At 43.9% G+C, this 23,285-nt stretch overlaps 8 protein-coding genes across 8 annotated transcripts; 6 read left to right on the forward strand and 2 right to left on the reverse strand.

Moving 5' to 3' along the window:
- Positions 1-30: 30 nt before the first annotated feature.
- AWJ20_4822 (uncharacterized protein) lies at positions 31-600 on the forward strand (the record flags this gene model as incomplete). The annotated part of the gene is made up of 1 exon (XM_018881918.1): positions 31-600. The coding sequence occupies one exon, from the start codon at positions 31-33 to the stop codon at positions 598-600; it is 570 nt and encodes a 189-aa protein (XP_018736348.1).
- Positions 601-894: 294 nt separating this feature from the next.
- Positions 895-1,746, reverse strand: KTI12 (Kti12p; the record flags this gene model as incomplete). The annotated part of the gene is made up of 1 exon (XM_018881919.1): positions 895-1,746. One exon carries the CDS (start codon positions 1,744-1,746, stop codon positions 895-897), a length of 852 nt encoding a protein of 283 aa, XP_018736349.1.
- A 551-nt stretch (positions 1,747-2,297) lies between these two features.
- MTG1 (putative GTPase MTG1) lies at positions 2,298-3,398 on the forward strand (the record flags this gene model as incomplete). The annotated part of the gene is made up of 1 exon (XM_018881920.1): positions 2,298-3,398. One exon carries the CDS (start codon positions 2,298-2,300, stop codon positions 3,396-3,398), a length of 1,101 nt encoding a protein of 366 aa, XP_018736350.1.
- Positions 3,399-6,566: 3,168 nt separating this feature from the next.
- Positions 6,567-6,872, forward strand: POM33 (nucleoporin POM33; the record flags this gene model as incomplete). Its single annotated transcript, XM_018881921.1, has 1 exon — positions 6,567-6,872. The coding sequence occupies one exon, from the start codon at positions 6,567-6,569 to the stop codon at positions 6,870-6,872; it is 306 nt and encodes a 101-aa protein (XP_018736351.1).
- A 740-nt stretch (positions 6,873-7,612) lies between these two features.
- Positions 7,613-8,131, forward strand: ADI1 (acireductone dioxygenase (Ni2+-requiring); the record flags this gene model as incomplete). The annotated part of the gene is made up of 1 exon (XM_018881922.1): positions 7,613-8,131. The coding sequence occupies one exon, from the start codon at positions 7,613-7,615 to the stop codon at positions 8,129-8,131; it is 519 nt and encodes a 172-aa protein (XP_018736352.1).
- A 6,949-nt stretch (positions 8,132-15,080) lies between these two features.
- VPS53 (Vps53p) lies at positions 15,081-17,966 on the forward strand (the record flags this gene model as incomplete). Its single annotated transcript, XM_018881923.1, has 1 exon — positions 15,081-17,966. The coding sequence occupies one exon, from the start codon at positions 15,081-15,083 to the stop codon at positions 17,964-17,966; it is 2,886 nt and encodes a 961-aa protein (XP_018736353.1).
- A 307-nt stretch (positions 17,967-18,273) lies between these two features.
- On the reverse strand, positions 18,274-19,104 carry PML1 (Pml1p; the record flags this gene model as incomplete). Its single annotated transcript, XM_018881924.1, has 1 exon — positions 18,274-19,104. The coding sequence occupies one exon, from the start codon at positions 19,102-19,104 to the stop codon at positions 18,274-18,276; it is 831 nt and encodes a 276-aa protein (XP_018736354.1).
- A 701-nt stretch (positions 19,105-19,805) lies between these two features.
- HCA4 (RNA-dependent ATPase HCA4) lies at positions 19,806-22,202 on the forward strand (the record flags this gene model as incomplete). The annotated part of the gene is made up of 1 exon (XM_018881925.1): positions 19,806-22,202. One exon carries the CDS (start codon positions 19,806-19,808, stop codon positions 22,200-22,202), a length of 2,397 nt encoding a protein of 798 aa, XP_018736355.1.
- Positions 22,203-23,285: the final 1,083 nt, after the last annotated feature.

A 23,285-nucleotide genomic window follows, 5' to 3' on the forward strand; every position in this document is an offset into this window, starting at 1 on the left:
TCTGAACAAGCTAAGGAACATGAACAAAAGATGGACCAGTATAATAAACAGGCTGCAGATTTTGTTTTCCGTGCCAACAATGCTGACTCTGGGCCAGACGAGATTGATTTACATGGACTTTATGTGAAAGAGGCTATACAAGCTCTTGACACTCGTATCAGAGCTGGCATTCAACGCCATGAGTCACATATTAAGGCTATAGTTGGTAAAGGAAACCACTCAGCCAATCATGTTGCCAAGATTAAGCCTGCTGTTGAAGAACTGTGTCAAACTCACGGTATTAGACACGAGATCGATCCACATAATTCTGGTGTTATTATCCTCCACCTCGATGGACAGTCAGGCCCAGCAGTCAATACTGGCAACTACCCTCAACAACCTCCTGCTTCTCACGGTGGTTCTGCCAGTCAGTACTATGGAGGAAATGCTCCTCAGCAGCAGCCATACGCACCTCAACACCAGCAGTATCAACAGAATTATGGTCAGCAACAACAGCAGTACCAACAACAGCCCCAGGGCCAAGGACAGAACAACCAGAACGACATGCTTTTCAAGATCTTTTGCGGTGTCGCCAAGATGCTCTTCCGCCAATGTGCATGATCTTTCGTGCTCTTTGTATTGTATTTTTAGGGACCTCAAGTATTTAGTGTATATTAGATTGTATATTACCACCGATGAGTGTAGCTCTGGGGAGTGGAGCCACGGCTCCAGACGTCAGAGGTCAGACCTTTAGTAAGTACTTAAATTGTGCGGGCAAGTAGTATATACGAAACCTGAGAAATCCGGTGCCATTCTGGCAATGGCGTACTGCCTACTCCTGTGAAGTAGGGAGAAGACCCTGAAGCTGAACTTGCCATCCAAGACAAAATAATACAGGTAGTAGGACACGCTCTATTACATATCAGCACTGAGGTTTTTTATAGCAAACTCGATGAAATGAGGACGGATACGTGAGACTTCGATGGGTTTCATCTTGTTAATGGTAACAAAGTTCCGTCGGATACGATTGAGACTGGCAACTGTGAGTCGCATGGGCAGCTGGACAACTGGATCATATGCGTCTAGTTTTACAAGTCCTCCAGGCGAGGTTTTATGCAAATCAATAATCTCATTGACCACGGAAGTTGTGATTTTATCAAGTTCGGTCAGATAGTTGCCAGCTGTGACAGGCTTCAATACAGTGGCTGCATTAGGAGGCTTGGGTTTCCGTAGTACAAGAGTATCCCAAATTTCGTCTATTGGGATATCAGCTTCTGTGTCTTCATGTGCAATAGGAAATAAAGGTGAGTCCCATCTTGACATTGGGTTGGGTTCCTCATACCTAAAGACTAAAGCATCAAAGAGGTCTTCTGGCCATGCTTCACCTTCTGGTCTGGACTTGTTCCATGCCACACACATATCTTTTGGCGCACCAACATGAACTAGACATGCATTGGTTGATAGTGCTTTTGCCTCACAGAATAACTGGTATCGGAACCCTTTAATATATGAAAGATTGTCGAATATCACTATAGTATTTTTACCGAGATGACGTTTCACAGCTGAAATCTGAGCACCACGGGTGGCTTTCTCTGAATGTAGTTCTCGATAAGTCTCTTTCGAAATAGATAAACTCTCATCATTAATCAGGTACACAGTCAAATCAGAGTTAACTTCAGCGATTTTTCGTTCCAGTCCAGCCTTCAGTTGAAGTGCTCGAGTGGTCTTTCCCGATGACGGTAACCCAGATACAGTAATAAGAGGCATGGTATAACCAAATGATACAGAAACTTCACCTGTGTATACCTCTTAAAATGCAAATAAATAAATAATATATTAGTCGGTAAGCCGAAATGATACTGTCAAAAGTGAAAATGGATCAGTGTTGATCTGCAAGGTCTGCTTAAGGGCCCAAATTAATTTTCAGAGAATAAGATGCATATTTTGAGAACCCCCCTGCATATTAGATAGAGGATTATTTTCAGATCAATGGACCCTGGAACTTTGTTATCTTAACCAACCATCTTCAGGACTTTTGCATGAAGTGATGAGTGCTGTCCGATTAAGAACCAGCTGGATCTGGGGTCATTTTGGCAAAAGGTAAGTGGACATTTTCTTGCAGCCTGGGATTCTCTCGATTACTGAATCAAGTGTAATTATGTGGTCTGGCATTTCTCAGCCAGCTAAGATCAGATTATTAGATGTGGTCGAATTTTGCACTTATCTGAATAACGAGTCTAGATAAGTGAGGACTCCCATTTTTTGTACAGAAGACAAAGTCGCTGGTGGTCGTTTTCCCACTAACAAAAAACAGATGGATGTCAACAGAGGTGCCATCAGAGCCCACCAAACATAAATTCGTACCTCGACCGAGCTTCCCAGATTATAATATACCTCTTGCGAATTTCCATGGACATCATAGGAAAGCGTTGCAATCGATGCATCAGACTGCGCTACAAGTGGATCTGGTACTGGAACTACGAGACTCGCGAGCACCACTTTCTTCGATAAACTTATTATTCGACAAAGTCTTGGGACATAAGAATAAGCTCGTTTTGTACACCAAGAACGATTTGAGTGGAATTAAGAATGCAACTGAGTTATATGAAGCATGGCATCCGCATCAAAAATTTTTAAATATTGACTGTAGAAGCACTGCTGATGCCAACAAGGTGTTGTCAGCAGCGAAACAGTTATACGATGAACTGGAACCAAAACCGCCTCTGGGTTTGAGGTTACTTATTACTGGTATGCCCAATGCCGGCAAAAGCACTTTCTTGAATACTCTGAGAAAGGTGGGCACGGGAGAGCGTCATAAAGTAGCCAGTACAGGAGAAATGCCTGGTGTCACCAGAAGCATATCAGAAACGATTCGCATCTCACGAGATCCAAACATTTATATTTTTGATACACCTGGTGTATTTGTACCACAAGTCAAGAACTCTGAAGATATGCTGAAAATGTGCTTAATTAACGCTGTCAAACGAAGTCATGTCGACCCTGTGGTCCTAGCAGATTATCTTCTGTACCGTATCAATAAACAATACCCAGACGGCAAACCATATCTAAAATATACCGGACGACCAACTAACAACATCGACTTTTTATTAAGAAGTATAGTGAAAAGGAGGCTGTCACGTAGAAACTCCGCTACAAAAGATAACAACAAGGCAAAGGCCAGTAATAATGGAGACAAGTCCAAGGGCACAAAAATTGTAGATTTCAATGAGAATGGTGAAGCCCTGGACTGGATCGAGAAATGGACAAAGGGCAAGGGACCCAAAATTGTACTCGATGATGTCAATGAACCTGATTGCTATGCAAAGACTATAGAAGAGCAACAGACGCGACTTAGTAGTTTTGATCTCGGTCCGCTCAAAGTGAAATCATTTCAGAAGAAGAGGCTGATGCTCCGGTAATCGGACTCTTGTAAAATAAATAATAATAGGTAGCAAGCATCCCTCACACATGAGACATCAGAGTTCAGAATCCAGGGTCTTAGTTGGAGGGGTAGGCTGATTTATCGCGTCTATTGTTGACTAGATTCTCCCTGGCCTTGGTCCTCGTACATCTGCTCAACATCTTCTTGCTCAAATACTTTGTGAGTGGCCATCAGACTGTAAATAGTTAGAAAATAATTGCATCAAGCGTAGTCACGCGTATCCATAATGATTTTTTTAAAGCTTATATCTCAATAAACTTACAGAGCGCCATGAAGTATGCCCAGTTTCCGAATGGACTCTGCGTGATCCACTGTTACCTGTACGTGATTTCCAAGATCAAGAACATTGGACTGCAACTGCGCCAGTTGAGCATTTAAATAAGCCAGCTGACGCGACTTTAATGTAGAAGCAGAAGCACTGGTAGTTCTCCTTTGTGGGTTATACGGGGCAACAGACTGGCGTGGTAGCATTTTTGTGGAAATGTGTCTAGGGAAGATCAGCTTGGATCTATGTAAATAAATAAACATAACCTGCATCTCATGCATAGAGCGGCTTCTTCATTCATTTAACTTCAAACAAGTTTATATGATTTCGGAATTGTTTGACAAGTTGGATAAGATGGAAGAGAGGACGGCAAATACAAGATGAACAGTTTCAGATCAGATAGGACAGGCGTGTGATTCTACCTGCTGTGGTATTTAGATGACGAAAGTCGGTATCAGTTATGTTCGAACACCTGCAACACATGATTCTTTTCGCTCTGGCAGCGCGGTACATGGCGAAACTCAAAATAGTTCTACGGGAGCTGGCAGATGCTGATATGCCCGTTAAAAGTCGCTGAATTGTTTTTGACGAAGCACATGGAATAATGCATTTCCGATATCGGACATGCGAATGGGCTACAAATTCTGCTGAAACTTTCCCACAAGTCAATTATCAGGATACATTAATTTCTCAGATTAAATATTTGTTTGTTATATCCAACGGTACAACAATATATTAATCATTAATATTACTACTGCTGATACAAAATAAGTCTTTTGGGATGAAAGGACTTGCTACCAAAACAGTTTCTACTATGAATCAATCCTGACATAATTTCTCTATAGTATCAAGTCCCTGTTGGATGATTTTTTTTAGGAACAGCTTTAAAACAACTGTGCAGGCATGTGTGGCTCAAGAGCTTAATGCGAAGATATGTTTTGTCTGTGAATTCCCTCTTTCTGGGCTACGTAGAAATATATGATATGACTCTCCCCCCCCCCCTTCTCCCCAAGAATTGCGATAGACTATTGGCAATCTGTCAATGGAAATATGGGACATAAAGTGATAGAGTGTTTCCGACTGGTCCAAGTTCCATATATATATGCTGACAAGGACTTGAGGTGAGCGAACTTGCTCTCAACTGTCTCGGCCATAGCACATGAAACTGTGCGATCTCATTTCCCAAGAAACCCACCATCTCGATTCGAATAAGAATGTCTGCCAACGAATCCTCAATCACCTAGGTATCTTCTTCTGTTCACTCTTCGTTATATATACCATTACATGTTTGGGAGTTGAAGCCACTTTTCAGACGTTACTGAGATGAGGAGGCCGACTATAGCTGGGTCCTCAAGGCGAAAGCTTGTAACGGCTATAAACAACAGTGAGTAGAGATAACAGGCTATTGCTTTAATAGCTTTGAACTCGGGCACTCAAGCTATATTATCGCGATATCGACTCATCATGAACTAGGATATTCTTGAACAATAAAATTAGCGGCTATGTTCCTATTTTAACTAAAGCTAGTTACAAATACAGGTATTTCGCTCTAAAGCTGTCATAGAATTATAATGACAGGAAAATACATTGAAATATTTACATACAGATACATAGAATGACAAATGACATGTATATCCGAGTTATTTAGGGCGTCTATCACAGTTCAAAGGCCGAGGTGGTTAAATCACGCCACAAAGCAAAAAAAAAACCTTTTTACAATTACCAGCCAGCTCATGGGCCAGCCCAGATTCAAACTTTCAAATGTTTGATCGCCGAGCGGGACTGGTCTTGAATTTTAATCGACCAGTTGATCAAGTGTACCTGCATGTACATGTAAAAGTACAGCGACCTGTAAGGGTCTCAGTTGTGTATCGCGGCTACGCGATGCGCGCTAGAGGAAGGCGTTAGAAGCTGCATCCCTAGGACTAGAGTTGCGGTGCTGGCGTTGTCGTTATATCTGAATAGCAACAATTTTAAATTGAGAGCCACTGAATTTTGTACCTCGAATATACAATCGAATTGAATCAATTCAGTGAGAACCCGATAGTCAAACTTCATCTATATTTCAAATACTGTAGATAATTGCCACAAGCAGACGAATCTCACCAATGTCTGATACTACAAACGCACGGTCGCACTCCAGTTCACCCAATCCTGATTCTGGTACCGGTGGAGCCGCTGGCACCTCTTCTGGATCAGCACCCAGCTCTGCCTCGGGAATCAAGGGCATTGTCCCACCCAGTTTTCATAAATTCTTGGTAAGTCAAAGTCCAACTTAGGTCTTGTCGTTGTCGGAACGTTCCGCCCGCTTTTCCCCTTATCTGTACCCTTACTCTCTAACTGCAGGGTCTGAAAATTGAGCAAATTCTTCTAATCTCCTGCGAAGCAGGAGCTACGGGGTCTGGGGCAGAGCCCCAGCCGCCGGAGGTACAATTGTCATCTCTTTCAGTATCTAACTGTGATTAGAACATACAATTTGCGTGGTTCACAGGACACATTTTCGCATTTGCGGGGGCTCTGTTCTACTGTCTATCATCATTGAAGATTTTCAAGTCGCCCAGTTTCCCACGGTTCTGGTATAAAGAGGCCTATGTCGCCACTATTTTCACGTTCGGCATCATTATCTTCACCACATACAAGAATAAGCGCGTGAGCCCCGAGGCGTTACTCCGTGATGATAATGTGCACTATCTGTTGGTTGCTGTGCTATGGTTGTTCTCCCCACCATACTTTGCTACTCTTGCACCATTCATGATTTTCTCGTTGTTCCACATTCTGACCTATACTCGGTCTTATATTCTGCCTAGTCTGGGATATTCGAGCAGCTCGGCCATCTCTCTACAGATTCAATCGTTTATCAAGAACTATAACGATCTGTTTATGGCCTATGCCGCCAACTTTGAATTTGGTTTAGTGTTTTTACTCTTTTTCAAGTTCGTTACTTTCAGAAAGGGCACTACTTTCCCATTCCTCTTTTACATTGTCTTCATTAAGGCTCGTTATGACCAGTCTTACTATATGAAGTCGGCTGTCAAGGCTTGGGAAGTTAAGATTGATAGTGTCTTTGCTAATCCCAATATCCCTGCTCCTCTCAAACAGGCGTGGGCTCAAGTCAAGGATGTCGTCAAACGTATTACTAGTGCTGTCACTATTGGCAAGCCCGTAGCTCCTAAGAAACACTCTTAAATAACCCTACTAGGCATCGTGTACTACCTCAATAAAATAACTCCTATTATTAGAGGGTGATTGTGCCTCCGGCTGCTAAGACTCTGCCATTGACTTGTCTTACCAGGTTTGTGAATGGATTGGGGTTATTCAACTGAATACAAGGACTTAGAGCCTCTTGCTAAATAGTTTATCGAGAATTTCACGGTCATGCAGGTAGATATATTTAGGTGCGTACTGGGAGCCAGATTGCAGTTATCGTACACATAAAATGCATGCTTGATGCATAGAAATTTTGCTAAATGGATCCTCAGTCATTTTCGTACAAAAAATATTAGTTTCTTTTCTTTTCTTTTATTTATCTAGTTTATTATCTGAAGAGACTATCTTAGCACCTACTACTGTCTTGTGATCTACTAGCCCCAACCTGGAATTTTCCACCTGCTTTTGAGCCTGGTTTGGTTGATAGAGTTGATAGAGACAGTCTTTGAACTTGTTAATCTGGACAGAAAAAAATCTGATCCACCAGTGACATACTCTGAATCTTTAGACCCTGATTGAATATACTCTAATACTGTTGCTACTTTGAATTTAAGACCAGTAGCTCTTGTCTCATCAAAGAAACCCCACGTCAATATCACGTGATAAGATGAAATTGTTCACGTGCAAGTGGAGGGAATCTGATTATATATAGAAGTTGTCATAGGTCGGCTAGATTGAGAGTCGTGCAATACGGGACGAAGTTGTAACTGAATCAAACAATGAAGATTTACTATCACGACGGACTTGAGGGTGATCAAAGACTGCGCCATGATTCTGGCAAAGAAGTGACTGTCGAAGAGCTTGACAAATTGGCAGTCAAGGCATATCATTTCGATGACATTAAGGACGTCGACAAGTTGGCTGAAAGTCGCAACTATATTAACAGAGACGTTATTAATGTCAGTCCTGAAGCTCTGGGTGGAAAAGAATCATATGAAACCAAGATTAAGACTTTCTATACGGAACATCTACATGAAGACGAGGAAATTCGATATGTTCTTGACGGTGAAGGCTATTTTGATGTCCGTGACAAGTCAGATAGATGGATCAGATGTCTTCTTACAAAGGGTGATTTGTTGATTCTTCCTGCTGGTATCTACCATCGTTTTACCACAGCTAGCAATGATTACATTCAAGCTATGAGACTCTTCCAGGCAGAGCCCAAGTGGATTCCTCACAATCGTCCATGCGACAATAACGAGTATAGAGTTGAATACGTCAAATCCATTAGCGTTTAGCTCAATTAATTATTTGTTTTTCGAAAGCAAGCATAGTCGATACCAGTTAATTCGTTGGGCATGACTGTGTGTTAGCCAAACTGCATCGGCGGCTGGGGCTTTGCCCTAGAGCCGACATTTCCTCCCGCTGTGCTATTGTCATACTTCGATTAATAGCATTGTAGACCGTTCATGAGGAGGCCGTCCACTTCGCAACTCTACTGTTTTAGAGAAAAAGTGAGGGAAAGATTAGGTCATGTCTACAGTATGCGATTGATATACCTTGACAGAGGTGCTAGATAGTTATACTAGAACTGGCCAATATTGATGTTATGGGCGCCTCTGTCAAAGTTGTATAAAAGATAATAAAATTATAGCTTCGAGGAAGAACGATTAAAGACTCAAGCCTCTTCAAAGAAAACTGACACTTCTGAAAGACAAAATATTGAATTTTGTCGACATCGGTCAAGAAAGTTGAACTTGAAGATTTCGAGGTCAGGTTTGTACTGAAAACCCACTAGTGTCTTTAGAACCTCCAAAAAAAGAACTACAAGTTAGATTGGGATGGAACACAATCATTGTACAAGCCCAAGTCTATCAACAAAAAAGTGTCATTTTTAAGCTGGGGTTTTCATTCAGATACTCTTCACGGCGCAAATTCTAATCTGTACATTCTACTACATCAAACAAGACAAATTATCATAGATATTTCGTCCCATTGCTCATGCAGGGCCCCAATACTGAACTTTCAATGGAGATTCTTAACCTTTTCATGCAGATGATCTACGTTGCTTTGCATGTGAACGATGCAGGGCAGAGTTCGGATTTGCAGAGAATTATGCAGGGCAAAAGTTTAATATTTTCATTTCATGGGCCAGACTGGGCCCTAAATCCATGGGCTTGCAATATCAATCTGTGTATTTCATTAAACAACGTTATTAGATCCAAAAGGGGTCAACGATGGCTATGAACACAATAGGAAGAAGTGTATACGAGAACTTTATTAAAGCCATAAATTAGATACATTCCCTAAGACAGAGCGATGGCCATTCTTATACATCTGGGGGTCTCTTGGGCCAAGTTTCTTATAAAACATCAATACTTATACCGACAGTAGTGGGACGCTTGTTATTGAAGATAAATGAATAATTGGAGGCCCTTCCGTCGGGAACTTTATAACTATAGCTAAGTATCCAGATATAGTAACATTTTTATACGTCACTTCTCAATGAATTGAATATTACCATGAGGGTAAAAAAAATTTAGCACTCTTAATCCCGACTGATCCCTGGACTCACGAACTGGCACATCCCCCCCCCCCCCCCCCCCCCCCTCCCCCTTCACAACGAAGCCAGAGATTATCTAGACACTCTTATCTGGAAAGCCCCTGGACATATGCAGGGACCTAGGCACTAGCATTTCTAATCACGTGATACTTATCATCCAGAATTTGTGACTGTTTCCTATTCAGGTAATTTTTCAAAATGACACAGCCGCACCCACTCGCAAATTTCACTTCACGGCGAGGTAGAGCAGTTGAGTTTAGTAGTAACGACAATACAAAAAGTACATATCGAAGTACACCCAAATTACACAACACAAAATGTCTGCTGAGTCTGCTGTTTCATACGCCTCCCTCATTTTGGCCGATGCCGAGATTGAGATTACTTCTGACAAGATCTTGGCTCTTACCAAGGCTGCTGGTGTCGAAGTTGAAGCCGTAAGTTTTGATTTTTGGTAGAATATGTTCGAACAGCAAGAGATTTCAGGCCCTCGACAAGGAATATAATGGGTTACGGTGGAATGCTGATTTTTCGCAGTGAATATGTGGTTTTTGAACGAACGATTTAGTACGAGAATTATTGTTAGAAAGCGACGAAATTACCACAAAGTTGATATACACGAATATGACGATTACGGAAATGTTTGCTGTTTGTATCCAAGTTATGGAGTTAGTGTCAACTTGAAGGTCATTATTATATTTGATACTTTTGATTAGACTTTTTGACGGGTGTTATCGAAGTCTGAATCTTTCGACTCAGAGAGTTATTATTTCTCCTTGCCATATCGACCCTGAACTCAACCTTACGAGACGAAGTCGACATCGAGAATTAGTTCTTTGCGTGATTTCTCTATTGCTGTTCATTCAAACTTTTCTATTACAATATGGGGCCCAGTTTTTGGGCCTTCGCGTTACTTTCACACAATACTAACAAGTTTTAGGTCTGGGCCAAGGTTTTCGCCAAGGCTGTTGAGGGCAAGGACTTGAAGGAGATCCTCTCTAGCTTCTCCTCTGCTCCTGCTGCTGGTTCCGCTCCTGCTGCCGCTGCCGGTGGTGCTTCTGCTGACGCCGCCGTCGAGGAAGAGAAGGAAGAGGAGAAGGAAGAGTCCGATGAAGATATGGGAATGGGTCTCTTTGACTAAACAACACATTACTCAAAACGAACTGTATTTTGAAAATAATGAAAAGTAAATAAATTCTCATGATTCTTTAGATATCTAATTAGTTTTTTCCACAGGTGGCAGAGGCTCTGCCGAGACCTGTGGCTGAAGTAACGCTGGTAAAGCACTGCCACCAATACCAATATGTTAACTTCACGACGAAAGGACTATTTGTAACTAGTCATTGTTAGTCCAACCATCACCCTAACAAATAATATAACTCAGCGTCATAGTTTAACATAGCGAGTATGTCTTACAAATTATTATAGACATCTATAAATAATGATGTTATGTATTAAGGTATAACACATAGTGGCAGTTTTGTTAATATATGAAATTAAAATATTGTTAAATAACATGCTTTATATGTTCTGTTATCAAAATAGGTAAATGACATGTGGATACTGGGTAGTGTGTCACGTTAGTAGCCGAGGTATGTTGACTATGGGTGCTACTGAAGCCTAAAGGTCCTGTATACAAGCCACCAGCTATGAGTTGGTCTGCGGTTAGTTGATCATTAATGATACCTTCCATTAGAATGTTGTAATTTAATTCTCCTCCATCGAATGATATTGCCGGCGATGTGTAGCTAGCAAGCTCGAGTAAACATCGGTATATTTGCCTATATTCTCTGTCATAAAACAAGTAACCAGTTGTGTTAACAACTACAAAAAGTCGTGACTCTTCTGATATAGCAAAATATAGATTTGTTTCAATTGCACTCAGACATTCAATTGCTACGTTTACAGCAGTTTTATTAAAGTCGAAGGCGTTGGAATATCGCAGATAGAATAGTGTTACTGTGAGTAAACATAGAAACATTCTCAAGTATAGTATGCTGTTAAGTTTAAATAGATTGATAAATTGAAATTAAGATATTAAAACATGATTGTCAGGGGTGGCTTCCGAAGATGCAGGGCTGTTTGTCCGAGATATGCGGAATACTTTATGCATGTGGCATGCGAAACCATTATCTAGAGATAAGAGTTATCAGAATAACCAGGTTAACCTTTAAGATTCATATACACTTACCGTAAGATAAAGTTGTATGAAAGTCGGTTAAGTTCTGGGAGTAGTCGCACTTGAAGGAGGTTGAATAAGGATCAATTAATAGCAGTAACAGTAACAGATGTTTTGATATCTAAAGAATAAAACTAATTGAAAGAGCAAAATAGTACTTTTTATATAATAATTGAGAACAAGATGAAAAAGAAGAAAAGAATCTTTGAGAAGAAAATAAAGAAGAGAATGAGGCGAAATTATTAGATGAAACAAAACATAGGTCAAATGACCAAGGAGAAGCGAGTGTGAAACGAGCTAAGGCAGTAGTCGGTAGACGTCGGGGGATAACGGATAAGCTATTGGGAAGCCGGAGTCGTGACATCTGGGGCGGAGCCCCTGCCGCCGGAGGCAGTAGCCGACCGCAGAGAGACTCAGGACAATGCAGCCCTAGATGATTTCCGTAATAGGAAGGTCATGCGTACATACCAGAACGGGCCCTTGGGACAGACTCAGGGTTATGCAGACCGCAGGTGCAGCGCCAAACAGGATTAGGTCGTGAAAAGTTGGTTATACTATCTGAGGAGAGAGAACAAATCTTTGTCAGTTTCACCAAATTATATCACATATATCGACAAAATGAGCTCTGAGACCAAAGCCGTTGTTAAGCCTAGCGTCCAAGTGAGTACCATCAGAGATTGTAGAATTGGTAATCGAGATTATTTGAAATGAGAGATGAGAGATGAGAAGATGATATTCGACGACGATGTCCACGAAAAGTTGTGGATACTTTTATCCGACTCTTGACCGACCTGAATGCGAGAAAGAAACTGGCTATGAATGAGCATCTATTTTAAGTCTACGAGCAATAGTAGACGTTGTTAGGCTTTGATTTCAGTGTACCTTTTGCAATAAGTTTGCTATGAACTTTGGGAGGGCGCGAAGACGTTCAATAGAGTTTGACTGATTGATGAACCCGACTACGACACTCGAGTAACGACTTTCATACGATTCCGAATTAGCCTTGAGAGTGTGCTATTTAAATAGCAAATATTGAGATTATCAAATCAACGGTGAGAAATCTCGACACATTCTCCACATACATCTCAGCCATTTGAAATGGGCACGAATCAGTTGTTTCAACAGCTTCTCGACTAACATACGTTCCTCGTTCTCTTTCTCGTCTCTTAATTTTCACAATCACTACCATTTCACAGACTATAACATACCTTCTACCCCCACCAACAAAATACTAACATAATTCTAGACCTTCGGAAAGAAGAAGACCGCCACTGCCGTCGCCCACGTCAAGGCCGGTAAGGGTTTGATCAAGGTCAACGGTTCCCCCATCACCCTTGTCCAACCCGAGCTCCTCAGATTCAAGGTCTACGAGCCCCTCCTCATTGTTGGTCTTGACAAGTTCGCCAACATCGACATCCGTGTCCGTGTCACCGGTGGTGGTCACGTCTCTCAAGTTTACGCCATCAGACAAGCCATTGCCAAGGGTGTCGTCGCTTACCACCAAAAGTACGTTGACGAGCAATCCAAGAACGAGCTCAAGAAGGCCTTCCTTGCTTACGACAGAACTTTGTTGATTGCCGACTCCAGACAATCTGAGCCCAAGAAGTTCGGTGGTCCAGGTGCCCGTGCCCGTTACCAAAAGTCTTACCGTTAAATTTTGTCTTACGAGTTTTCTTGTGTATATCTTTTTACGGTTGTTTTCTATGTTATGTATGCTCTCATGACTCGCGTCTAGCGGGTTAAAAACAAACTAAAATAATAAAAAGTAAAAATCAACTCTGGTTTGTGTCTGCCTCCGGCGGTTGGGGCTCCGCCCCAGACCCCGATGCTCCTCTCGCTTTGCTCGAGTCGTTGCAAGGGGGGTGGTGTTTGTGCTGGGATTTACAGGGTCCAGGGTGTGTCAGGGTTCATGGGTCCAATAGCACTTCATAGTTGAAATTGATCACAAGAAAAAAAGTTTTTGTGGCTCCACCTTGCGTAACGATTCGAGCGGAGCGAGAAGAGCAGCGGGGTCTGGGCGGAGCCCCAGCCGCCGGAGGCACTGCAGGACCCCCCAAAACTCAGGGGGGCATCTGGACCCTGCGTCATGCACCAGCAAGTGCTGCTTGTTTACATGGCTTCTGTTTTGGGATAGAGGGTATATAAATCGGACTGGTGGTGTTTTGTTCAATTGTTACGTCTTTTACTGCTATTAAAGAACCTCAACTTAAAAGATGAATAAAGAGAGCAGCAAGTGCTGGACCGGTCGCAAGAAAACATGGAGTGGGGTTCTCATGCCAGGAGATCGCCAAGAACCATCTCCTACCAATTACCACTCCAAACACGATGATGAAGAGGATGCTCCTAGAAGTAATGGCAGAGGTGAACGACCATACCATGTGACTAGTCCCTATGCTGCTGTCATTGAAGCCAATGAAGGTAAAAAGAAGGCTAATAATGACCCAAATGATTGCCACAGGTGTGAGAATGAACATCAGGATCAGCCATTGAATGATAATGATAGCTGCTATCAATTCGGAACCGAGAGAAGCTACATATCCAATCGTACGATTTTAAACTATCGTCGAGATCGTGAGCAGTCGTCATCGAATACCACGACAGAAAACTCATTAGCTCGCAGTCCTGTTGCTGCCGACGAGTCTGACTCCTTTGGAAGCGGCTCTCCGCATGAACCCACGTCTCCCTTGAATATTCAACCAGGAGTCGTCCATTGCCCTGGCTGTGGAATCCATGTGCGTATGATTGTTGATGAAGATGACGAGCCTAACTCGTCTGAATACGACGACCTTGAAGACCAGAACGACACCGACCATGATCCAGGCTCTCCTACCAGAGAACGACATCGCTTGCGCAAAGTGTTCCATCGCGATTACCACCGCCAAAACATCAGGGAAATAAGAAACACATTTCACTACTGGTTCCATTGGGAACCCACCGACGAACCCCTGACTCCTCACTCTCTCGACAACGACCCCACTGACCAGCAATCACACTCCTCTCCTCAGTCATCACCCAAACGCCAAACTCGGTCCAGACCCACTTCAGCTGCTACTGCCAAATCCAGTCCCCGAGCCGCCCGTCGCTCGAACTCTTCTCACCCCAAATCACCTGTTACTATCCACTAACGATTGGTCCTACTACTACTTTTACTACAAATAGAGAGATAACTACAGGGGAGGGACTGGCCTCCGGCGTCTGGGGCTCCGCCCCAGACCCCGTTGCTCCTGCTTCGCAGGAGTTTACATGTCGTTGGTTTTTACCTTCTCCTTCTCCCCCAGTAACGACTCGAGCGCAGCGAGAGGAGTAGCGGGGTCTGGGGCGGAGCCCCAGCCGCCGGAGGCACTCAGGGGGATCTACAGGGTCCAGTGGGGACGGCCGGGGAGGCGCGGCTGGTGGTGATGCTGGTGCGATGATATGGCCATACCATTAGCGACCGACTGCGGCAGGTGTGATATATATACGTGAAGCTGGTCAGTCAGACAGAACTGATTGTACATTGATTGAACATATGGCATCGTTTGGTGTGGCAAATGGCCACAGCGGTGGCAGTGGACTCGGTGGCGAGGACGATGACCCACTGTCGTTGCCGAATTACTCGCCCGTGGACCATTTGAACGTGCTATTTCCCACGTCGGCCAATGTTCAGAGGGTCGGCGATATCCGGGATCTGGCCCAGTTGTATGGCCAATCACTCGAGTCTAAGCTGATAAATGGACGAAGGACATCTGGTTCGACTGGCAGTAGCAGTATCGAGGCTGTATCGAAGACGCTGGAAGAGGTCCGGTCGTTGACAGACCAGATCGACTCACTTCGGACCCAAGCTGCTAGCACTGATCAGGCTATAACAGCTATGACCTTGGATATCAAAAAACTCGATAATACAAAAGCTAATCTGATTCAAAGTATAACTGTATTGAAACGACTTCAGATGCTGACCACAGCGTATAATCAGCTGTCATCACTGGTAGCACGTCGTCAATACAAAGAGATGTCACAAACACTTCCGGCAGTTATGGAGCTAATGGCTCATTTCCGACAGTTTCGAAGCATCTCACAGATTGCCACTCTCAGTAAACAGGTATCGGACATCCAAGTACGCATTTCCGACCAGATTTTCGACGATTTCGCTACTGTCATTGAACACAAACCCGGTTCCCGAACAGTGGCTGGTTCAGCAGGTGTATCTGGTACTGGCACTCCTGTACTGAATGGCTCTTCTACAGGATTCTCTGGTTCAGGAGCAGGCTCTGGAACCGGGTCCGCCACTCAAACCGGTGCACCGGCGTCGATAGTGGATATCAGTGCTACTCTTGCTGACGCGTGTGTTGTGCTTGATAGCCTGCCAGGGTCTACGGCAAGAGACAGACTGATATCATGGTTTTGCAATGTTCAGCTAAAAGAATACCGGACCATTTTTCGCAGTAGTGACGAGGCAGGGTCTCTGGAGAACATTTCTCGTCGTTATTCGTACTTGAAACGACTCCTCAAGACTCATAGTGACGAGTATGCTAGATACTTTGTTCCAAGCTGGAATGTTACTGAAGAACTGTGTAAACGATTCTGTGCTACTACAAGAGAAGACATTCAAGGACTGCTTTCACAAGTAAGCAGTACTCAGACTAATCCAAAAGAATCAGACGTTCAGTTACTGCTCAATTCACTAAATGAAACACTTGAATTCGAGCAATATCTTGAGAAAAAGTTTAAATATATGAACCCTCGACCAGCTTCATCATCATCAACATCGTCATCAGAACCATTTAAATTTGCCAACTCTGTTTCAATAGCATTCCAACCACATCTGAACATCTGGATTCAGTTCCAAGACAGAGCCCTGGCCCAGAAGTTCCAGGAGTTCAGAGCTGTTTCTCGACATTCACAGAGCCAGGGCACGCGCAGCCAGACTGGATCAGATGATAACGATCAGGAAAATAAAGACGACGATGATCCCACTGTGCTCCCGTCCTCAGCAGACTTGTTTATATTCTATCGGTCAGTACTTACACAGACTGCCAAGCTGTCGAACCGAGAACCACTACTACAACTGTCAAATCTGTTTGGTAAATGGCTGACGGTATACTGTAGCCAGATTCTTCGATCATACATACCGGACAGACTAGTCACCACTGATGATATCAAGACCATCTGTCTAGTAATTACCACAGCAGACTACTGTTTCAACACCACAAATCAGCTGGAGCAGAAGCTTGTAGACCAATTGGATCCGGAGTTTAAAGTTGGAGTCGATTTGGAACGCGAGAAGGGCATGTTTTTGGAAGTCATCAATTTGTGTATCCGGAATCTGGTAAGGAAAGTCGAGGCAGGATGCGAGTTTGCATGGCGCGAAATGGCTAATACAAACTGGTCCAAGGTTGAAACTGTTGGCGACCAGTCATCTTATGTTGCCGACCTGACGTCTAATATTGAACGTGACACTCTGGCTATACTCGAATGTATGAAGAAAGAAACTCACGCTAGGATGCTGTGCGATAAGATTGTCGAGGCAGTCACTGGAGACTTCCTTCAAAGCGTTGTCCGTTGCCGACCTATTTCTGAGGTGTCTGCTGAGCAAATGCTACTGGACTTGTATGTATTGAAGGGCTGTTTCCTGAAACTTCCCACATTAGCCCAGAAACAACACGACCACGGGTCTATGGATATCAATGGCACTGACAAATCATCGACTGGAATTCACAATAATGACAGTGGAACTACCAACGGTTTGACTACAGGCAGTGAGACGAGTACAGTGTCTAGTGCTTATACCAGACATGTAACCAAGTCGCTGTCACGGGTTGAGACGATACTGAAGGTGATTCTGACCCAAGTGAACCCTGCCGAGGGACTCGTACAAAACTATTTCTATCTTGTCGGAGACAAGTCGCAGCAGAACTTTGCCAAGATCCTTGAACTCAAGGGTATTACCCGTGGAGGACAGACGAGGTTCCTGGAAATGTTTAATGCCCACTTAAAAGCACACGATAACCTTGTCGACGAGTCGCCGATCCTGTCGAGTCTACAATTGAATCCTCTGGTTGGCAAGGGCACTGTAGTGGGAGGCTCGCGAGTGAGCAGCGCATCACACATCAACATAGGCATTGGCGGTCTGGGTGGAGCTGCAGGAATAATGGGGTCTGGCAGCGGAATCAACCTCGTTGGCAGCAACAACAGCAGCAACAACAACAGCGGCAGTAGCAGCGGCAACCCGTTCCAGAACGGTAGTCATCTGTTCGACACCAAAGGACCCTCGATCCTGTCAAAAGAAGGCTTTGAACGCTTCACCCACGGTGCCGAGGCACCGGTAAACAAACTCAACGAGAACTTCCGTAACTTCGGCCGTCTGTTCCGTCGTGACGGGTCCGGGAGCCCGCTCGGCAACCGCAACAATCACTAGACCTACTCTCCTTCCTGGACCCATTTAAGACTAATATCATTAATTGCATTTTATAAGCGGGTGCCTTCTGTGCCTCCGGCGGCTGGGGCTCCGCCCCAGACCCCGTTGCTCCTGCTTCGCAGGAGTTACTTCACGGTCCCGGTTGTTGAGGTGGATGGCAGTGATTCATTGAAAAATCGTTAAATATTCGAGACACTCTCCCAGCAACTGGATTCTGGACCGAACAGTGGGCCCGTAGACGCCCAACTCGAGCGCAGCGAGAGGAGCAGCGGGGTCTGGGGCGGAGCCCCAGCCGCCGGAGGCACAGTCAGCTCTCGATCCAGAGGTACTCGCGAGGATGGCCGCAGAACTGGATCAGGTCTTTGTTGCGGAGTTCGACGTAGCGGCTGGGAGGGACGTCGTCGCCGTTGAGTTGTGTTCCGTAGGACGATTCGAGATCGATGATGTATGGTTTAATGGTGTGGTGGGTGTCACCGAAGCGGTCAGTTTTAGAAATGCGACGAAACTGGATCACCGCATGCTGTCGTGAGCACGATTTGATATCGACAGGGATATCGCAGACTTTTGTGTCGCGTCCTAGAAGATAATGGCTCTTCTGATTGAGTTTGATAGTATCAATGAGTTTGCCCTGTTCAGACTCGCTGAACACATAAATTCGGTACTCAGGTGTTTTGGGAGGAGTTGTTGCATCCTCTGGTTCGTGATACTTCAGGATATTGCCTTCCGAGTCTTTCTTAGACTCTTCAGTCAATACTCCCGAGTGTGAATAATTGGGTTTTACAGGTGGTGGAGAAGGCGGAGCCTCTTTAGAGTCGTCATTCGACCATAAGTCTTCTTCTTTTGGTCTTATCCCTGAACGGTCTCGAGATCCCCTATCCCATTCACGCCTCATATCACGATCTCGGTCCCGATCTCTATTTCTTTCATGAGACCGAGTTCGACCCCCATCTCCTCGATCTTCCCGCTTCACAGGTACTGCATTTGCACCTGTTCGAGCACCAGACCCAGGCCTCCGGCCAGGACTGCGACTGCGATTCTGATTTCTCGGACCCCTCCTCTGCCTCTCATGCCAGTCTTCATCCCGATATTCTCTTTTCACCCGGCCATATCTATCGCGACCCTCGTTTCCATCCGACATTGGCACACTTCACCAACTCTAAACTGATCTACATATATAAATACTCGAGTCACGTGACAGTGACCATATTATCGAAAATCTTTGGAAGTGCCTTAGATTTTCAGCCATATCTCACCTCCAAAAGGACTGGGACCCTCAACGCCCGACTCGAGCGCAGCGAGAGGAGCAGCGGGGTCTGGGGCGGAGCCCCAGCCGCCGGAGGCAACCCCCCTGACCGTTGCTAGGACCCTGGGACGCAGACGTGCGGCTCACAATAGCCAAGATAGGAAACCGACTCAAAAAAAATATCTGCGAGGTAGGGTTCCAAATAGTTAATATAGTTAATACTGGAGAAGTAGCAGCTGCGGTGACCGTTGGCGATAGCAGTAGTTTGACGAGCCGAGTCCGAGGTCGAGACCCAACCGAATCTCGAACGACGAAGCTAGGCTGATCTGATCTGACACCCTCTGGCGACTGGATTAATTAATCAAAAAGCATTTATTGACCGACCTTTTCACGACAAGTGCAAGTGAGTGAACGACTTGTTCGATATTTTATTTATTTTCACATTAGATTTCGGATTTGTGTGAACGACTTAGTTGTCATTTGTCAGACTTGTGGATCAGCGTCTGTGTGTATTTATTTGTTTTTTTCTTTATTTTTCAATACTTTTATAGTACTATCTTTTATTTTCTTTGCTTTAGTACACCTGGATCATCAAGATGTCGTCTAATGGCCATGGCAAACGAGATACTAATGGCAGCAAACATAGCGTAAATGGCAAAAAGAATGCCCATAACAAAAATGGTGGTGGTGCAAACAACAATAAAAGCAAGCATGTCAAGAGACAGAGCGAGAACGCTCATATCGCTGCTTTGGAAACCCAGATCAAGGAATGGGATCCTGCCGAGCATCCCAATTTGACAAAGTTCGAACAACTTCCTCTTTCACGAGCCACTCTTCAGGGACTTCGTTCAAGCCATTTTGTCGACATGACTGACATTCAAAGACAGTCACTTATGGCGTCGTTAAAGGGTGAAGATATTCTGGGTGCTGCTAGAACTGGTTCCGGAAAGACACTGGCTTTCCTGATCCCAGTTCTAGAGCGTTTGTATCGTCAGAAATGGAATCAGCAAGATGGACTAGGTGCTTTAATTATCTCGCCTACTCGTGAGTTAGCGATTCAGATTTTCCAGGTTCTCCGTAAAATTGGTCGCGCTCATTCATTGTCTGCTGGTTTGGTTATTGGCGGTAAAGACGTTCAAGTGGAATCTGAACGTCTAGCAAGACTTAATATTCTCATTGGTACTCCAGGTAGATTGCTGCAACACTTGGATCAGACTGCTGGATTTGATGTCTCTAATTTACAAATGCTTGTTCTTGACGAAGCTGATCGAATCCTGGATATGGGTTTTAAGAAGAGTCTCGACGCAATCATTGACAATCTACCAACTACCCGTCAGACGCTACTATTTTCTGCTACTCAGACCAAGACTGTTTCTGACCTAGCCAGATTAAGTCTCAGTGACCCCAGATATATCTCTGTTCACGAAGAGGACCAGACTGCTACTCCTAAGGGACTGGAACAATTTTACATTGTATCACCACTCGATGAGAAACTCGACAACATGTATGCATTTATCAAGAGCCACATCAAAACCAAGATGCTGATATTCTTTTCTTCTTCCAAGCAGGTCCGTTTTGCCTACGAATCGTTTAGAAAACTGCAACCAGGTATTCCTCTTCTCCATCTCCATGGTAAGCAAAAGCAACAGGCCAGAATTGATGTCACTCAGAAATTCTCGTCCGCTCAATACTCGTGTCTCTTTGCAACAGATATTGTTGCTCGTGGTATTGATTTCCCCGCTGTTGACTGGGTTATCCAGGTTGACGCCCCTGAAGATGCCGCCACATATATTCACCGAGTTGGCCGCTCAGCTCGTTTCGATAAGAAGGGCCGGGCTTTGCTATTTGTAACTCCATCGGAAGAAAAGGGTATGATTAGTGCATTAGAATCACGTAAAGTGCCAATTAGCAAACTCACTATCCGAGAAGCAAAGAAGAAGTCCATTAGACAAGATCTTCAAGCACTCTGCTTCCAGGATCCAGAACTCAAATACCTTGGACAGAAGGCTTTTATTTCATATGTGAGATCTGTCTACATTCAAAAGAACAAGGATATTTTCAACTTCGAGTCTCTGCCATTAGAGAAGTTCGCCGAGAGCTTGGGTCTACCCGGAGCACCCAATATTAAAATCAAGGGTGGTGAACGTTCGAAAGAGGCAAAGAATGCTCCTCGCCAGTTGCTTAAACTTACTAAAGAACCTGGCTCTGATGACGAACAAGAAGGAGAAGACAAGAAAAAGGAACCTGAAAAAGTTCGTACAAAGTACGACCGTATGTTTGAAAGAAAAAATCAAAATGTGCTCTCTGAGCACTATCTTAATCTGACCAAGACTGCCGGTGACGAGGATGATGGCGATGATTTCATTGCTGTCAAGCGGCAAGATCATATTATTGACGATGAAGAGATCCCTAATTTGCTTGAAATCCCCACATCTAAACGTGCTCAAAAGCGTGCTCTATCAAAGAAGCTTTCAACTAAAAGCAAAGGTAATGCAACCAAGCTGGTGTTTGACGATGAAGGTAACGCACACGCTATCTATGAGCTTGAAGACGAAGAAGACTTCAAAAAGGCTGGTGATGCTGCTGTTCAGAAAGCTGAATTTGTTGCTCGAGAATCTGCTGCCATGCAAGAAAAAGATATCGAAGATAAACAAGTCGCCAGAGACAAGAGAGTCGAGAAAAAACGACGTAGACAAGAAATCGAACGTCGTGCTCTTGAGGCCGAGCAGGACGAAAGTGATGATGGTGAGGGTGGTTATCAAGTTACACTCGGTGGCGCGGATGATGAGTCAGATTACGATCACAACCAAGAACCCGATATTGACCGTGACTACGAATCCTCGGACAATGACGAGCCTGCCGCAAAGAAACCAAAATGGTTCCAAAAGGACAAGGATTCAGCTCCTGTCCGCAATGGCGTTCTCGAAGTCGAAGAACCCGATACTCTCGAGGATCTCGAAGCGCTGTCTGCCCGTCTTATCCGTGGTCGCTAATCGGCACAATATCCCCTATTTTATTGCATTTAATGACAACTACAATTTTGTACGTATTGTAAATAGTATTATAGACTACTTTCGCATGATAACACAAAGACTCTCTGTCACTGGATGTGCTCCGGCGGCTGGGCCCCGCCCAGACCTGGTTGTGCTCGCTGTGCGAGCTACTGAGGTATTATATGTTGTGGGCAGGTGTGTCCTCCGTATTATAGCGTATTGGTTTACCAGTTTATTTTATGGTTTAAGTAAATAGGATAGAGAAGGTACGGAAAAGTAGTAGTCCAACACTTTATTTCATGTACAACCCTCCATTATTACCCGGTGTTTAGCACGGTGTTTAGCATGTGCTTCGCCCATTTGTACCATTTTGTGGTAAAATTTTCATTTCGTAGACTCGTTGCTAAACTTGGTGTGTTGGTATCGTGGAGCGGAAACATAGTACGTTACAAAATGTGGCACTATGCTCATGGACCGGGAATATAAATCATATGTTGAAACGTTTAACAAATCTCAGCCCCTAAAATCATAAAAGTAATAGCTGAAAACGTGAATTCACGACCCTTTTTCCGGGTAACTCAAAATTATACATTTAGGCATTTAGGAACAAGTTATATTTTTATAAATGTTTTTATTCTGTATCTCTTTTCTTTTCTCTCAGAAACCAGTCATATAATTAGAACTTTTTTGAAAGTCTATCACAAAGACCTAATTGAAAACCTAGAAAATAATAAAAGAAACAAGAAAGAACTTGAACCTGTAACACTTACCCGGCCAAAAAACCCGACAGTATGATTCCTTTAATCTATGAACATAACAATCGAACGAGAGCAAAATTCTTTTATTTGCATCTCAATTACACATTTATAGAAGATTCATAAACAGGGGATATTATTCGGAAAAGCTCATCCAGCATTTTTTGGCTATACGAGTCAAACCATGCGACTCATCTGATATAATAGTTGTTTACAATTAGCTGTAGGTACTAAGTTGGAAGCTCTTCCCTGACATCCATTGCACGACATTTTTTTTCAAATGTCCTAGTTTCCAACTCTTCATGTTAGCCAGAAACGTCTCGAATTT

Source organism: Sugiyamaella lignohabitans, chromosome D (assembly GCF_001640025.1).
Source record: "Sugiyamaella lignohabitans strain CBS 10342 chromosome D, complete sequence".
Classification (NCBI taxonomy): Eukaryota; Fungi; Ascomycota; class Dipodascomycetes; order Dipodascales; family Trichomonascaceae; genus Sugiyamaella; species Sugiyamaella lignohabitans.